This window comes from Schistocerca cancellata, chromosome 3, assembly GCF_023864275.1.
Source record: "Schistocerca cancellata isolate TAMUIC-IGC-003103 chromosome 3, iqSchCanc2.1, whole genome shotgun sequence".
Classification (NCBI taxonomy): Eukaryota; Metazoa; Arthropoda; class Insecta; order Orthoptera; family Acrididae; genus Schistocerca; species Schistocerca cancellata.
In genome coordinates, this window is record NC_064628.1 from 33,798,815 (window position 1) to 33,817,798 (window position 18,984).

The 18,984-nt window shown below is 45.4% G+C and overlaps 1 protein-coding gene across 1 annotated transcript in view; it reads left to right on the forward strand.

Annotated features, from left to right (window-relative positions):
• LOC126175595 (dorsal-ventral patterning protein Sog-like) overlaps positions 1-18,984 on the forward strand; it is a 544,108-nt gene that overhangs the window by 493,637 nt on the left and 31,487 nt on the right. The window contains 3 exon segments of the mRNA XM_049922459.1: positions 1,700-1,928; positions 9,692-9,972; positions 14,988-15,308. Coding sequence (XP_049778416.1) covers positions 1,700-1,928; positions 9,692-9,972; positions 14,988-15,308 — 831 coding nt within the window.

Genomic DNA, 18,984 nt, shown 5'->3' on the forward strand with positions numbered 1-18,984 from the left:
GAAGTATTATAAGGTTGTCCCCTGTGTTATCAAAGAAATGTCCCGTGTCAGTGACAAAGAGTTTCTTTAAGAGCTTTATAGATGTCCTAGATGATGCACCACAACTCTTTCCGCTCTCTACTTGGTGACATTAAGAGCTACGAGTACTCGTTCAGTAGAAGAGACGTGTTTCACGGTAGCGAAGATGAACAGGTGCTCATAGTTCTTAAGATATGCAATTTAGAGCGCAAGTTTACTGGATGTTTTTGCTCTGATTGAGAGTTCTTGTCATATCGCTGAATACTGACCATCCCTCCTGGGACACCCTGCACATCCATTACTAGGTACTTATTCCTGTCTCTCTTTTATTTTGCTTATTGACTGGTACTGTCTAAGCATCTGATAAATTCTGTGTTATTCACTTTTATCATGGACTATGAACAGCGTAAGTGATGTGTAATAAGTGTTTTCCCCACAAGAAACCCAGAAGAAAATTTAAAGGGGCCATTATATTGCAGCAGTACACTCACTTCGTAAATCATCATCATCATCATCATTTAAGACTGATTATGCCTTTCAGCGTTCAGTCTGGAGCATAGCCCCCCTTATACAGTTCCTCCATGATCCCCTATTCAGTGCTAACATTGGTGCCTCTTCTGATGTTAAACCTATTACTTCAAAATCATTCTTAACCGAATCCAGGTACCTTCTCCTCGGTCTGCCCCGACTCCTCCTACCCTCTACTGCTGAATCCACGAGTCTCTTGGGTAACCTTGCTTCTCCCATGCGTGTAACATGACCCCACCATCTAAGCCTGTTCACCCTGACTGCTACATCTATAGAGTTCATCCCCAGTTTTTCTTTGATTTCCTCATTGTGGACACCCTCCTGCCATTGTTCCCATCTACTAGTACCTGCAATCATCCTAGCTACTTTCATATCCGTAACCTCAACCTTGTTGATAAGGTAACCTGAATCCACCCAGCTTTCGCTCCCATACAACAAAGTTGGTCGAAAGATTGCACGGTGCACAGATAACTTTGTCTCGGTACTGACTTCCTTCTTGCAGAAGAGAGTAGCTGAGCGCTCACTGCATTAGCTTTGCTACACCTCGCATCCAGTTCTTTCACTACGTTGCCGTCCTGTGAGAATATGCATCCTAAGTACTTGAAACCGTCCACCTGTTCTAACTTTGTTCCTCCTATTTGGCACTCAATCCATTTATATTTCTTTCCCACTGACATTACTTTCGTTTTGGAGATGCTAATCTTCATACCATAGTCCTTACATTTCTGATCTAGCTCTGAAATATTACTTTGCAAACTTTCAATCGAATCTGCCATCACAACTAAGTCATCCGCATATGCAAGACTGCTTATTTTGTGTTCACATATCTTAATCTCACCCAGCCAGTCTATTGTTTTCAACATATGATCCATAAATAATATGAACAACAGTGGAGACAGGTTGCAGCCTTGTCTTACCCCTGAAACTACTCTGAACCATGAACTTCGTAAGTATCACGCCTAAAAGTTTCATAATACACGGAAAACGCACTTGATAATGGGTACTCTTTCCTACAAAGTGTCATGTGAAAAATTAATGAAGGAGAAGCGTTTCAAGTAGTGTCAGTATGGTCCTGCCGTGGGCAAACGCAAATTCTGCTTTAACACTCGTGTGTTTTTCAGATGTGCACTAGTTGTGGCTCGCTGTTTGACAGGCCGTACTGACTCCGACCGACGCCGCCTCAGCAGAGGGCAGTCGCTCTGACGACTCGGCCGCTGCCCCCTCCGCGGGGGTGGGGGGCGTGGCCTGGATGTTCGCGCGCCGCGACGGCTCGCTGTCGTACGGCGCGTCCCTGTCGGGGCTCGAAGCGCTGCCCGTGCGCATGCTCACGCTCACGTCGGCTCGCGGCACGGAGATCTACGACCTCACGCCGGCGCTCTCTGGTGAGAACCAGATGCCAAGTTTGTTTTGTTTGCCGATGATACAAACATTGCAATAAATAGCAAATCAAGTGTAGTCTTAGAAAGATCAGCCAATAAAATATTTGTGGACATTAATCACTGGTTCCTAGCCAATTCTTTGTCACTAAACTTTGAAAAAACACACTACACGCAGTTCAGAACTTGTAAGGGGTGTCCCAAGAGTATATGTCTAACATACGATGACAAGAAGATAGAAGAAGTGGACAGTGTTAAATTCTTGGGATTACAGCTTGATAATAAATTCGACTGGGAGGAGCACACCACAGAACTGCTGAAGCGTCTTAACAAATCTCTGTTTGCAATGCCAATTTTGTCAGACATATGGGATATAAAAATGAAAAAGCTGGCATACTATGCTTACTTTCATTCCATAATGTCATATGGGATTATTTTTTGGGGTAATTCATCAGGCCAAGCTAAAGTTTTCCGCGCACAAAAACGTGCAGTAAGAGTTATATGTGGTGTGAACTCAAGAACATCCTGCAGAAGCCTGTTTAGGGAACTAGGGATACTAACTACAGCTTCCCAATATATTTATTCCTTAATGAAATTTGTCATTAAAAATATATCACTTTTTCAAACCAACAGCTCAATTCATGGAATCAATACTAGAAATAAGAATAATCTCCACAAGGATTTAAAGTCACTTAGTCTTGTACAAAAAGGTGTGCATTATTCAGGAACACACATTTTCAACAACATGCCAGCAGCCATAAAAAGCTTAACAACCAATGAAATTCAGTTTAAGAGAAGCCTAAAGGATTTATTGGTGGCAAACTCCTTCTACTCCATTGATGAATTTCTTAGCAAAACCAACTGATTTGCATATAAGTACAACATAACTTCTGCACAATTTCAGCGCAGTAATGTGTTCACTGAAAATTTGTGTGTGTGTGTGTGTGTGTGTGTGTGTGTGTGTGTGTGTGTGTAAGTGTGTAAGTATAATCTAACTTCTGCACCATTTCAGTGCAGTAATGTGTTCATTGTAAATAAGTATTACAGTAGTTGTATTACATGTTTATTACCTTATAAATAAATAAAAAACTTTTTTTTAATTCGGTGCATTAGTATTTGTAAAATGACTCTTAGTGTTCATTAAAAAATGACGATCATTCCACTTGGGACCTGTGGAATGGTACATTAGCTTATTTGTTTTAGTTGTAAATATTTGTCATGTATTATTGTTTTTCTGACATGTTCCACATCCTGGAGGACCTCTTTATTACGGATCAGTTGGAATGAAAGTAAATCTAATCTAATCTAAACCGTACAGTATAAGCAGCGCAGGACAACGCTGCGATGGTCAGTAAAAATATTCCAGAATGAGATTTTCACTCTGCAGGGGAGTGTGCGCTGATATGAAACTTCCTGGCAGATTAAAACTGTCTGCCGGACCGAGACTTGAACCGGGGATCTTTGCCTTTCGTGCCTCAGATGGTAGAGCACTTGCCTGCAAAAGGCAAAGGTCCCGAGTTCGAGTCTCGGTCCGGCACACAGTTTTAATCTGCCAGGAAGTTTCATATCAGCGCACACTCCGCTGCAGAGTGAAAATCTCATTCTGGAAACATCCCCTAGGCTGTGACTAAGCCATGTCTCCGCAGTATCCTTTCTTTCAAGAGTGCTTGTTCTGCAAGGTTCGCAGGAGAGCTTCTGCAAAGTCTGGAAGGTAGGAGGCGAGGTACTGGCAGAAGTAATGCTGTGAGGACGGGGCGTGAGTCGTGCTTGGGTAGCTCAGATGGTAGAGCACTTGCCCGCGAAAAGCAAAGGTCCCGAATTCGAGTCCCGGTCCTGCACACAGTTTTAATCTGCCAGAAAGTTTCATTAAAAATATTGATCTACAAAACTAGCAGCTGCACTACCTAAAACAATTAGTCCTAATAAAATTTCTACATTCTAAAGAGGCCCTCACACGTTCAATAATATTGCCAAACTGTCAATATTTTGACTGTCTAAGGGCGCGTATTGACGTATTGTCAATCCTAGAAATACTGATAAGCGGTATTGATGGACCTCAAAATATTCTCAATATTTCCAATATACACTCCTGGAAATTGAAATAAGAACACCGTGAATTCATTGTCCCAGGAAGGGGAAACTTTATTGACACATTCCTGGGGTCAGATACATCACATGATCACACTGACAGAACTACAGGCACATAGACACAGGCAACAGAGCATGCACAATGTCGGCACTAGTACAATGTATATCCACCTTTCGCAGCAATGCAGGCTGCTATTCTCCCATGGAGACGATCGTAGAGATGCTGGATGTAGTCCTGTGGAACGGCTTGCCATGCCATTTCCACCTGGCGCCTCAGTTGGACCAGCGTTCGTGCTGGACGTGCAGACCGCGTGAGACGACGCTTCATCCAGTCCCAAACATGCTCAATGGGGGACAGATCCGGAGATCTTGCTGGCCAGGGTAGTTGACTTACACCTTCTAGAGCACGTTGGGTGGCACGGGATACATGCGGACGTGCATTGTCCTGTTGGAACAGCAAGTTCCCTTGCCGGTCTAGGAATGGTAGAACGATGGGTTCGATGACGGTTTGGATGTACCGTGCACGATTCAGTGTCCCCTCGACGATCACCAGTGGTGTACGGCCAGTGTAGGAGATCGCTCCCCACACCATGATGCCGGGTGTTGGCCCTGTGTGCCTCGGTCGTATGCAGTCCTGATTGTGGCGCTCACCTGCACGGCGCCAAACACGCATACGACCATCATTGGCACCAAGGCAGAAGCGACTCTCATCGCTGAAGACGACACGTCTCCATTCGTGCCTCCATTCACGCCTGTCGCGACACCACTGGAGGCGGGCTGCACGATGTTGGGGCGTGAGCGGAAGACGGCCTAACGGTGTGCGGGACCGTAGCCCAGCTTCATGGAGACGGTTGCGAATGGTCCTCGCCGATACCCCAGGAGCAACAGTGTCCCTAATTTGCTGGGAAGCGGCGGTGCGGTCCCCTACGGCACTGCGTAGGATCCTACGGTCTTGGCGTGCATCCGTGCGTCGCTGCAGTCCGGTCCCAGGTCGACGGGCACGTGCACCTTCCGCCGACCACTGGCGACAACATCGATGTACTGTGGAGACCTCACGCCCCACGTGTTGAGCAATTCGGCGGTACGTCCACCCGGCCTCCCGCATGCCCACTATACGCCCTCGCTCAAAGTCCGTCAACTGCACATACGGTTCACGTCCACGCTGTCGCGGCATGCTACCAGTGTTAAAGACTGCGATGGAGCTCCGTATGCCACGGCAAACTGGCTGACACTGACGGCGGCGGTGCACAAATGCTGCGCAGCTAGCGCCATTCGACGGCCAACACCACGGTTCCTGGTGTGTCCGCTGTGCCGTGCGTGTGATCATTGCTTGTACAGCCCTCTCGCAGTGTCGGGAGCAAGTATGGTGGTTCTGACACACCGGTGTCAATGTGTTCTTTTTTCCATTTCCAGGAGTGTATAAAAATATTGATCGTTTGACAATATGTTGATAGAGCTTTAGGAACCAGCCACGCGGCGTTAGTGTGCAATGTTTATTTTTTTCAATTCGCCATCGTGTGTATCATACTTTACACTCAGTTTTTAATGAGCCCTGTAACACTAAACAATTTTAATGGCCTGTGCAAGGGAAATCATTGTATACGAAACTTTAGGATGGATTCTCTATGACATTGCTTACTTCATTAATTTGAAAATATCGAATATATTGTTGTGTTACATAGCAGTTCTGTAAAACGCTTAGATTTCGAAAAAAATACGTCATAGATCTGCTGTGACTAGTAAGAGGTCTGAGAAATGCGTGTCAGTTTCACAAAATTATCACAAAGCGCAAAAAAAAGTTTGATGTTAATTTCCTGAACAGGTCGTTGCTTCATAGGTCTCCAAAGAATTTTACTAATTGTGCTTGATGATATTACAGATCTAAACTTCGAGCATTAGAATGACCTGTCTGTCGAAAGACATCTCTAAGTTACTCCTAATCTCTCGACGAATGCGATTGCCTACCTCGTAAACGTCTTTTGCTTCTCTATTTTATCTCGTATCGACACTAATAATGTGTCGAACCATGCCGTATTGATCGGAAAATAATATGTAAAAACTTTCGGGTCCGTGATTCTGATTTCAGTCAGGAAATAAACATGTGACCAGTTACTCCATTTTTTAACCAATCTCGGACTCATTTCCTTTTTTCGTAGTTTTCTGTTGCTTGCAAGCTATAGCTAACATAATTGCAGGACACGCCTTTCTGTGGGTCTTAGACACCTTAACCATGCAAAATCGTGTTGTCAACTAACAATCTTAGTCGCTGATATTGATAGTGTTAGGTCGCTTCAATATATTGAAGGTCTGGTGAATTAGTATTGTCATTAAATAGTGAACGTGTGCAGCCTGCTTCAAAGACGACTCCTAAGTATTATGTTCAAGTGACACAGTGTTAGTATAGTAAAAAACACTAACTGGTTAAAACATATGTCGATAAGAACACCTCGAGATTAAATTAAATGCACCACAGCTGAACTATGATACCAGGAGATTAAAAGTAAATTTATTCTTTTTTTTTTAATTTATCAGTACAAGCACACGGCTCAAAGTGATAATGATTAATACAGCCTCAACGGAATGCAGAGTTACTATTCCCAAAAGTTCAACGCCATCTGAATAAGTGAGTGAATAGTCTCATACCTCTTACAAAATTTCTGTGAAGTTTAAGCCTTTATTAAGTCACAATCACCTGGAATGAATCCTCAAAGATGATGGGGTAGTAGATAAGACATATGTCAAAGGAGCTTGGTTTAAATACCAATCCAGATAACGAAGTCCCTACTGCAGTGCATCGAAGTAGGCAGTTTCGGTTGTGAGTTGACACAGCTTCTAATTAGAAGCGGCTTATTTTAATTCCCGACGTGCTCTTTGCTTTAAAATCTTGAATTTTGTGTGTATTTATGTAGTTTTCTTGCAGAGATCTCCATTTTAATAACAGTATAGACTATATTAGCGTCGTTTTTGGTGTGGGTAGGGACTGCGATTGCTGTGGTCAGATGCAAACTGAATTAGTGACTCGTCGCCCACAGCTCCAGAGGGTGGTGCTGGTTTCGATCATGCAGCAGCATTAGTGGCCGCAATATCATTATAGCAACACTGTATACCGCAACATTCAAAACCACAAAAAATAAACGTAAAATACATATATTTAAAAAAGCAAATAAATGTTCCCTTGACAGCTGCCTAAGAGACAGTCTCCATTCCTTTCTCTCTAACTATGTAAGCGTATCCCATATGTGGTCTTCATTCAAAGAAACAGTATCGACAGCAGTTGAGGGCTTTATACTAAATAAATTAGTAGGGGATGGTACTGATTCCCCATGTACACAAAACAGACCAGAATACTGTACCGGAAACAGCGAAAAAGGATGAAAAATTTTCAAGATTGGCAAGGTTTTACACTCCTATAATTGCCTAGGGAAGTTTGCCTTAACCCGATCTGACACAATAACTTTCCACTCTCCAAGACATCTTCCAACGTGAAGCCAACTAAAGGCGCATAGCATCCACAGTACACCACGTTTTGCGAGCCACAGAATGACGCCGCCTACAATTACTGACTCAACTCGATGCAGCGTGGAGCCTACTTCCATTCGGAATGGCATATCCCAATATATGCCCGCGCAAGGCGGGTAAATAGCACTTTCTACTGAGAAAAGTACGCTGCGACTGTTACACACTGAGGTGACAAAAGTCGTAGAATACGTCCTACTACCGTGTCGGATTTCCTTTTGCCCGGCGGAGTGCAACAGACGTGGCAAGGACTCGACAAGTCGTTGAAAGAACCCTACAGAAATATTGAGCCACACTGCCTCTACAGCCGTCCATAATTGCGAAAGTTTGGCGATGCAGGATTTTCTGCGCGAACTGACCTCTCGATTATGTCCCATAAATGTTCGAAGCGTTTCATGTAGGGCGATCTGGTGCCCAAATCATTCCCTCACATTGTCCAGAAGGTTCTTCAAACCAATTGCAAACAATTGCGGCCCGGTGACATGGAGCATTATCATCCATAAAAATTCCATCGTTGTTTGGGAACATGAAGTCCATGATTGGCTGTAAATGGTCTCGAAGTAGCCGAGCATAACCATACGACTCATTCCGCTCCAAGCAAACGCAGCCCACTCCATTATGGATCCACCAACAGCTTGCACAGCCCCTTGTCGACAACTTAGATCCATGGCTTCGTGGCCGCTGCGCCACCCTGTCATCAGCCTTTACCAACTGAAACTACGCAAACGTCGCTGTTCTCCGTCGTCAAGTGAAGGCCTTCGGTCAATGCGTTATCACATGGTTCAAATGGCTCTGAGCACTACGGGACTTAACTTCTGAGGTCATCAGTACCCTAGAGCTTAGAACTACTTAAACCTAATTAACCTAAGGACATCACACGCATCCATGCCCGAGACAGGATTGGAACCTGCGACCGTAGCGGTCGCGCGGTTCGACTGTAGCGCCTAGAACCGCTCGGTCAATCCGGCCGGCCAATGCTTTATCGGTAATGTGAAATAACGACTGCAATTTGGTGTTCTCGGCACTCTCTTGACACTGTGGGTCTCGGAGTACTGAAATCCTTAACGATCTCCGAGATGGAATGCCCCCCTAAGATCCAGCTGCAACTACTTCGCATTAAAAGTCTGTTGAGTCCCGTCGTGCTGTCATAATTACGTCGGAAACCTTTTCACACGAATCACCTGAGTATAAACGCCAGCTCCACCAATGCTCTGCCCTTTTATACCTTCTACCATCAACCATATACGTGCACATGGTCATCTCGTGACTTATCACCTCAGTCAACTTTCCAGACATCACGTTCGAACACAGTTGTCGTTACATACGCATCAACACACATAGCTCGATCTCAACTGCTGTCTGCCACACAATCATTAGAGCATACTTCCGCACCTGGTGCCCATCCATAAACTAATAATCGAGAGCAGCACAAAAAGCTGCTCGGCCTCCCAGCAGTGAGAGCAGTGGTATATTCTTGCCCGTACAAAACTGCAGTCTCACCAGACGGTCTGTACCTCCATACCTCATGCTTTCGCCGGCTGTGGTGGCCGAGCGGTTCTAGGCGCTACAGTTTGGACCCGCGTGACTGCTAAGGTCGCAGGTTCGAATCCTGCCTCGGGCATGGATGTGTGTGTGGTGTCCTTAGGTTAATTAGGGTTAAGTAGTTCTAAGCTCTAGGGGACTGATGACGTCAGAAGTTAAGTCCCATAGTGCTCAGAGCCATTTGAACCATTTTTTAAATCTCATGCTTGCAACACTCAACACCCGTCACCCAGCAGGTAGCGATACATCATCCGAGGGAAGCAAAACATCTATGGAATCGATTACGGGCCTTGTCAAGATACCCGCTTCTGGCTGGTCATTAAGAACCTTTCCTGCAACAGCTGTCGTGGGAGAAACCCTGCAGCAAGAAAGTGCCTGAGGCAGCTACAAACGCGTACTTGGGAGGCAAGAAATGATTTCATAGTTCCTCCCCCCTCCCCCAAAGAAACAAAAGTGGAAATAAGTAGGTACAGTTTGTAGTAGCTATAATATTGCTGTTGATGAGAGTCTTCTTCGACTGAAGGAGGGTCATTGCCCCTCCCACCCCACGCCTGGAGTGAGCTGCCTGGTGCACAGTGCTTGCAGTCCGGTGGCGCGGTTGCATCCCCAGCTGTGCGTTGCAGACTCCGGCGAGGCGAGCGGGGAGCTGGGCCCGCCCGCGGTGCCGGAGCTGCGGCAGCTGGCCGCCGGCGAGCTGTGGCTGGCCGTGTCGACGCAGCGCGCCGCCGTCGCCCGCGGACGCCTCGCCCCGCGCCTCGTGGCCGCCGCCAGGGACGCCGACCGGCCGGCGCACCTGCTGCCGCCCCCGCCGCCGCCGTCCACGCCTACACCCACACCTGCAGCTGGCACCGCGCACGGGCTCGCCTGGGTCGCCGTCGACTCCGAGTGCACACTACACCTCGACGTGAGTACAAGTCTCGCACCGCACTTCGATATTTCTTAAAACTTCAAACGCGGCTGTCAGACAGCAACCATACAGGAGTATGACAGGTATAAAACAGCCAACTGCTGGCAACAATATTTTTTCTTTTAGCAAGTTTCGACAATGACTGAGTGTTTTCATCACAAAATTTACACTTACCTAAGAAGAGTACGCTGATGTGTTAGATCCATACTTAACAGTCGTACACTACTGGCCATTAAAATTGCTACACCAAGAAGAAATGCAGACGATAAACGGGTATTCATTGGACAAATACGTTACACTAGGACTGACATGTGATTACATTTTCACGCAATTTGGGTGCATGGATCCTGGGAAATCAGTACCCAGAACCACCACCTCTGGCCGTAATAACGGCCTTGCTACGCCTAGGTATTGAGTCAAACAGAGCTTGGATGGCGTATACAGGTACAGCTGCCCATGCAACTTCAACACGATACCACAGTTCATCAAGAGTATTGTGACGAGCCAGTTGCTCGGCCACCATTGACCACAGGTTTTCAATTGGTGAGAGATCTGCTGAATGTGTTGGACAGGGCACCAGTCGAACATTTTCTGCATCCAGAAAGGCCTGTACAGGACCTGCAACATGCGGCCGTGCATTATTCTGCTGAAATGTAGGGTTTCGCAGAGATCGAATGAAGGGCAGAGCCACGGGTCGTAACACATCTGAAATGTAACGTCCACTGTTCAAAGTGCCGTCAATGCGAACAAGAGGTGACCGACACGTGGAACCAATGACATCCCATACCATCACGCCGGGTGATACGCCAGTATGGCGATCATGAATACACGCTTCCAATGTGCGTTCACCACGATGTCGCCAAACATGGATGCGACCATCATGATGCTGTAAACTGAACCTGGATTCATCCCAAAAAATGACGTTTTGTCATTCGTTGACTCAGGTTCGTGGCTGACTACAGGATCGCACGCGCTCCTGTCTGTGATCCAGCGTCAAGGGTAACCGCAGCCATGCTCTCCGAGCTGATAGTCCATGCTGCTGCAAACGTCGTCGAACTGTTCGTGCAGATGGTTGTTGCCTTGCAAACGTTCCCATCTGTAGACTCTGGGATCGAGACGTGGCTGCACGATCCGTTACAGCCATGCGGATAAGATGCCTGTCATCTCGACTGCTAGTGATACGAGGGCGTTGGGATCCAGCACGGCGTTCCGTATTACCATCCTGAACCCACCGATTCCATATTCTGCTAACAGTCATTGGATCTCGACCAACTCGAGCAGCAATGTCGCGATACGATAAACCGCAATCGCGATAGGCTACAATCTGACCTTTATCAAAGTCGGAAACGTGACGGTACGCATTTCTCCTCCTTACACGAGGCATCAGAACAACGTTTCACCAGGCGACGCCGGTCAACTGCTGTTTGCGTATGAGAAATCGGTTGGAAACTTTCCTCATGTCAGCACGTTGTAGATGTCGCCACCGGCGCCAACCTTGTGTGAATGCTCTGAAAAGCTATTAATTTGCGTATCACAGCATCTTCTTTCTGTCGGTTAAATTCCGCGTCTGTAGCACGTCATCTTCGTGGTGTAGCAATTTTAATGGCCAGTAGTGTATACAACCGTTCGCTCGGCGAAAGATCCGTACCCAAAGACTGGAAAGTTGCACAGGTCACACCAATATTCAAGAAAGGTAGTAGGAGTTAGCCACTAAATTACAGGCCCATATCGTTAACGTCGATATGCAGCAGGATTTTAGAACATATACTGTGTTCGAACATTATGAATTACCTCGAAGAAAACGTTCTATTGACACACAGTCAACATGGGTTTAGTAAACATCGTTCCTCTCAAACACAACTAGATCTTTGTTCACACGAAGTGTTGAGTGCTACTGACAAGGGGTTTCAGATCGATTCCGTATTTCTGGATTTCCGGAAGGCTTTTGACACTGTACCACACAAGCGGCTCGTAGTGAAATTGCGTGCTTATGGAATATCGTGTCAGGTATGTGACTGTGTTTGTGATTTCCTGTCAGAGAGGTCACAGTTCGTAGTAATAGACGGAAAGTCATCGAGTAAAACAGAAGTGATTTCTGGCGTTCCCCAAGGTAGTGTTATAAGGTCTTTGCTGTTCCTTGTCTATATAAACGATTTGCGAGACAATCTGAGCAGCCGTCTTCGGTTGTTTGCAGATGACGCTGTCGTTTAAAGTCATCAGAAGACTAAAACAAACTGCAAAACGATTTAGAAAAGAGATCTGAATGGTGCGAAAAGTGGCAGTTGGCCCTAAATAACGAAAAGTGTGAGGTCATCCACATGAGTACTAAAAGGAAGTCGTTAAACTTCGGTTACACGATAAATTAGTCTAATCTAAAAGCCGTAAATTCATCTAAATATCTAGGTATTACAATTACGAACAACTTAAATTGGAAGGAACACACAGAAAATGTTGCGGGGAAGGCTAACAAAAGACTGCGTTTTACTGGCAGGACAGTTAGAAAATGTAACAGGTCTACTAAGGAGACTGCCTACACTACGCTTGTCCGTCCTCTTTTAGAATACTGCTGCACGGTATGGGATCCTTACCAGATAGGACTGACGGAGTACATCGAAAAAGTTCAAAGGAAGGCAGCACCTTCTGTATTATCGCGAAATATGGGAGAGAGTGTCACAGAAATGATACAGGATTTGGGCTGGATATCATCAAAAGAAAGGCGTTTTTCGTTGCGACGGAATCTTCTCACGAAATTCCAATCACCAACTTTCTCCTCCGAATGGGAAAATATTTTTTTGACACCGACCTACATAGGGAGGAACGATCACCGCCATAAAATAAGGGAAATCATAGCTCGTAGGGTAAGATATAGGTGTTCATTCTTTCCGCGCGCAATACGAGATTGGATGAATGGTCGTTCGATAAACCCTCTGCCAAGCACTTAAATGTGATTTGCAGAGTATCCATGTAGATGTAGATGAAGATTGTAAATAAATCTTAAAATAGACATGAATGAAAAATAACAAATTTTTATTTATTACGAACAGATTTATAAGAAGACTGTACTCACATGTGGTAACTGCCAACGAATTTAAGGGGGGGTAAGACGTCAAACGGGCCGACTTGAAGCAGGAGAGGCATCACAGGACATTTTAATTTCCAGTGTCTATACTTTTACAAATAAATTCATAAAACTTTGTCAGCATCAGCAGGGAAGATTCAGGATTCACACTCATTGCAGTGAAAGTTGGAAAACATAACAAAATAAATTTTTTCACGTGTGAAATTTCATCATTTTTTTCACTTACTAATGGCTGCATTTGTTGCTATAGGTACACTTTTCTTCATAAGTTACCGAGATTCTTCGATGAATTTTGCACAGTGTACATACCATACTCACAGGTGTATGAAACTCTAGAATTTATTTAATTTATGAAAAAACGAATGAACTGTTATATTTTAAACTTCATGTTCAGAAAAAACACAAATTTTATACTTAATTGCCTCAATTTTTACCACAGTTTTTAATAGATTTGGAAAACTCTGTAGTTTCAATCACCTTTAAGTATGGTTTGTATGCTGTGCACAATTCATAGAAGAATCTCTCTTACTTATGAAGAAAAGTGTACCTATAGCAACAAATGCTGCCATTAGTAAGTGAAAAAAATGATGAAATTTCACACGTGAAAAAATAATTTCGTTATGTTTTAGAACTTCCACTGCTATGAGTGTGAATTCTGAATCCTTCCTGGTCATGGCGACAAAGTTTTATGAATTTATTTGTAAAAGTATAGACAGTGGAAATTAAAATGTCGTGCGGTGCCTCTCCTGCTGCAAGTCGGCCCGTTTGACGTCCTACCCCCCTTAATAGTAATAATGGCTTCTTCACATAAAATACTTCATTAAGGAGTTAGTATTAAAACCATATCCTAATTTAAGGGCAATAATTTTCTTATCGCATAAAATTCTCTAGCTGGATTGCTGGTAGCACTTTAGTACTCACGAGTGAGTCCTGCTTTCTTCGTGAGATTTTTTTCACAGTCACCATACTCGAAGTTTGCTGTCCGACCTACAAGTGATCTACCTGGCCTCAGCTGTGGTCGTTCCTTCCCATTTCCACTTCGTAATCACATTACCAACAGTCGACCAGGGCGGCTTTAGATAAGTTGAAACGTCGCTGATGTTTTGTCAATCCTAGTATTATCCAATGACTAATCCACGTTCTAAGTCACTGAGCTCTGGCTGTTCCTGCTCCCTGACTGACAAAAAAAAAAATACTCCTCGCCTTTTTTTATACTACTCTTCTGACATCTAGTGGTGAATTCTAGATTACATAGTGGTGTCCGGATACTTTTTATGAGGGCGTGAGTGCACTGTGTAAGTAGGCTGTTTATGTTTTCTTATTGGCAGCGTTACGTAGCGCTCTGTATGAAAATCACTGGCTGTGCTGTGCGCAGTCTGGGGCTAGTTTGCATTGTTGTCTGCCATTGTAGTGTTGGGCAGCGGCAGCTGGATGTGAACAGCGCGTAGCGTTGCGCAGTTAGAGGTGAGCCGCCAGCAGTGGTGGATGTGTGGAAGGAAATGGCGGAGTTCTGAAATTACATATATTATGACTTTTGATGATATTAAGGTAAATACATTGTTTGTTCTCTATTAAAATCTTTCATTTGCTAACTATGCCTATCAGTAGTTAGTGCCTTCCGTAGTTTGAACCTTTTATTTGGCTGGCAGTAGTGGCGCTCGCTGTATTGCAGTAGTTCCAGTAACGAAGATTTTTGTGAGGTAAGTGATTTGTGAAAGGTATAGGTTAATGTTAGTCAGGGCCATTCTTTTGTAGGGATTATTGGAAGTCAGATTGCGTTGCGCTAAAAATATTGTGTGTCAGGTTAAGCACAGTCTGTCAGGTTAAGTACAGTCTGTCAGGTTAAGCACAGTCTCGTATACAATTTTTCAAAGGGGACGTTATATAACTGTCGCTCGAGTTGCTCAGCACAGGTCGGTGCGTGGCTGCGCAGGTGACGCTGATCCGCGGCGGCGGCGGCGGCGGCGGAGGCGAGTCGCGGGACGAGGAGGCGGAGGAAGCGGAGGAGGCGCGCGAGTGGCTGTCGGTGCAGCTGATGCTGGAGGCGCGGCCGCTGGAGGCTCCGGGCGCGCCCGTCTGGAGCCGCGAGCTGGCGGCGCTGAACGCCAGCCGGCGCGGCCGCGCCTTCCACCTGGAGGAGTCGCTGGCCGACGTGCCGGCCGCGGAGCTGGCCCGCCTCGAGTACGGCGTCTGCGACCTGGTGGTGCGCGACGCCACCACGGGGCAGCTGCTGCTCAGCGGACGCCTGCCGCAGGTGGGTGTCCCGGGAACCTCGCTCAGTGCAACAGGCGGCAAGATAAGCAAACGCGCTTCTCGGGGTATCCGTAGACACTCGACCGTTTCCGAGGAAACGACAGTGAAAAAGCTTTCGAGGTACTTTACGTGCCATTCGGCACACAACTAGCTCACTGAAGCGGTCCCACAGTGGCCCATATAAACAGGTACTCGTCGGCGTTTAATTTCTTCTTCCTTCTGGTACTCAACACAAATGGCATAGTGGGAACAAGTGTACCATATGGAACTTTAGCTAAGAGTCCTGTTGTCTCAGCTATACTCCATGTTTTCCAAGCCAAAATGTTAGCATCTGGAAATGCTTCAAGGCCACCATAATCACAATGATTGCCCCACACTACAGCAAGGGTAAGCCATGTACTACTTCCAAACAGAGCTCGTACATCACATGCGAAGTTCAGGCGGAGGCCTCGAAACACATTTGGACCTCCAATCAGTTGTTGCTTATTAAACTGTCCAGCCAAGTCAATATCGATAGCCTTCAAAGCACGATACACAGGAACGCTGCGCCGCCAGCGACGTCGCCATGCACGTCGCCGAGGCATTGCTGTGGCACGTTAACACAAAAGGCTATCGATATTGACTTGGCTGCACAGTTTAATAAGCAACAACTGATTGGAGGTCCAAATGTGTTTCGAGGCCTCCGCCTGAACTTCGCATGTGATGTACAAGCTCTGTTTGGAGGTAGTACATGGCTTACACTTGCTGTAGTGTGGGGCAATCATTGTGATTATGGTGGCCTTGAAGCATTTCCAGATGCTAACATTTTGGCTTGGAAAACATGGAGTATAGCTGAGACAACAGGACTTTTAGGTTCCCCTCTTTTGCGCCCCGTGTTCGGAACCTAATTATTACTTTTATTGTACTATTTTTCTTGATCTATCTACCCATGTCCATAGAGGATTACTACACAAATATATGTAAAACAACTGACTGAAAAAAATCTGAACTTGTTTTCAGTCAAATTCCTGTGGCGTCGATAATAATGGTGGTGTTGCGCACTTGTTCCCGTGAAGTGAGTTTCGTTCGGTTAGTATACCCATTTATTGCCCGCCCAGTTAGCCGTGCGGTCTAACGCACTGCTTTCCGGAATGCGAAGGAGCGCCTGGTCCCCGGCACGAATCCGCCAGGCGGACTTGTGTCGAGGTCCGGTGAGCCGGCCAGTATGTGGATGGTTTTTTGGTTTTTAGGCGGTTTTCCGTCTGCCTCGGCAAATTCGGGCTGGTTCCCCATATTCCGCCTCAGCTACACTATCTCGGCGATTGCTGCGCAAACAATCTCTCCACGTACGCGTACACCGCCATTACTCTACCACGCAAACATAGGGGCTACACTCGTCTGGTGTGTGACGTTCCCGGTGAGGGGGGGGGGGGGGGGGCGAACCGCACAATAACTCTGAAAGAGTGGTTCGGTGTGGGACGCCCGGAGGGGTGAAGTGGACTGCGGTAGTCGTCGTGCGCTTGTGGACCATTGCAGCTGCGGAGGGGACGGAGCCTCTCCGTCGTTTCTAGGCCCCCGGTTAACATACACTACGGTACAATACATACCATCCCCATTTATTTCTGCAGCCTACAAGGATGAGCTTGTATTTAGTCGGTGCTGGCCTGCCCAGCTGATTTTGTCTTCCTCAGGGAATCAGTAAGGGAAACAAATTATTACCGAATTAGTCTTCAAAGCGAACAGACAGCAATGGACCATACGCACGTATATTATGTAATAAATGTAGGAATCTTATTGTGAAACCCAGTTATAGTTTTGCAATTAATGTAACTCCCCTATTTTGATAGGAAACATTCATGTAGTAACCTTCTACTAATGGGTAGAAAAATGAGAAAGAAAAAAGTAAAATGGAAACAATAATCGGTTTTCGAACACAGGGTGCAAATGGTTGCAGCCGGGACGCTGCCTACAGTGCCAACGTTACAGTTGAAGTTACCGTTCGAAAAAAAGCATCTAAACTGCGTCAAATACCTTGACCGTCGTTTACTCAGAAACGGTCGAGTATCTACGAGTAAGCGGAGATGTGTTCAGTTATTTTGTCCCCTCTCACAGCGAACGAAGTTTCTGGGAAGTCGGGCTATGGCATTTGCCGTGTTTTCCTTGTCAGTAGAAAAGCAGCGGGTGAGGCTGAGGAAGGAAGTTGCAAAAAGTGCAAGGAGGGCAGGTTAGTGATGCATTCAGATGATCAGTTTGGGGTTGAGGGTGGGGTGGGGATAGGGGGAATAGAGTGATACAGTGATGCTAGAATAAGTATTATTATAAATCATCACACATTCAAAACATCACCATCATTATCATACATATAACCGCAGTCTTGGTCCATCTAACCACTATCTGCATTATAGTTAACCTTATCATCATTAACCACATCATCACTAACCCTCCTACCATTAACTCTAACACCACCTTGAGAAGCCTGCCCACGATCACCCATACATAGTTATTCACATTCTGATCACCCACATCATCATTACCCATATTATCATTATCCATATCAGTGAGATACGTGGCCCAGTGGCTAACAGAATGGACTCATATTTGAGAGAAGGAGCGTTCAAATCCCCATCAAGTCATCCAGATTTGTGTTTTCCGAGCTTCCCCTCAATAGCTACAGTCGCTTAAGATTCCTCCGAAAGACACATCCCATTTCCTTTGGCATCCGTTCCTGATTCGAGCTTCTGCTCCGATTCTAAAGACCTCATTGTTGAAAGAGTGTTAAAATCTAATCTTCCGTTTCTGTATTATCCATATCATCATTATGATCTTCTATATCATTCTTTTATCTACATCATCCCATCATTATCAGCTATCCTACAGCCACTGCTAGTTGAAGGAATGCTCCACACTGGTCCATACATTATGTTCTTTATCCATATGCATCCATGTTCCTCCTGGTTGTTTTCTAATGTTTCTATCCCTCATCCATTATGTCATCGTCTTCAGTTATGTCTCTTGGAAGCCAGTAAAGAACTTTTGTCCATTATCTACCAATCATTCGGCAGGCTACAAGTCACCACCCACCTATCCCCAACGCCCATGGAACTCCACTCCATTTTAATGACATCAAAATACCTCGTTTTAGAGCACACAGATATTAACGACGATAGATACGACTGGAGTATAATAATTGAGGCTGGTGGCAATAAAAGACTTTGCCATTGTTTCAGAAGAGAAACGAAATTTAGAAATAATTCTCCTCGACTATGTGATGAAAAATTGATCATAGTAGTTAATAGTTCTGGATCCAGAAGTATTTAGTCTGAATCATGATTGTTGAAGAGACTTTCAGTCGAGAATTTTGTTGGTAATAAGAGGAATGATAACGCTATATACAAGGTCTTTCAAAGTCTTTACATAAAACGCCTAGGGATATAATTGGAGACAACTTTCGTTAGAGATAAAATGTTCGCTGATGTACTTCCCGGAGATGCGAGGCATCCTATTGTACTGGTTATGCCTACGGTGGCAGGGTATAACTACTCTGCAGCGTGCGTATGCCTTGTGTGTTCTGTATGAAATGCCGTCAGCCCGGCAAAATTTAAGTTCTGGATTCACTTCTTAAATAGGGGAGATTGGAGCTTAATAGACTGCCGAGGCAGAACGGTCGCAGTCATCTAACTTTGTCTAGAGGCGTTAGG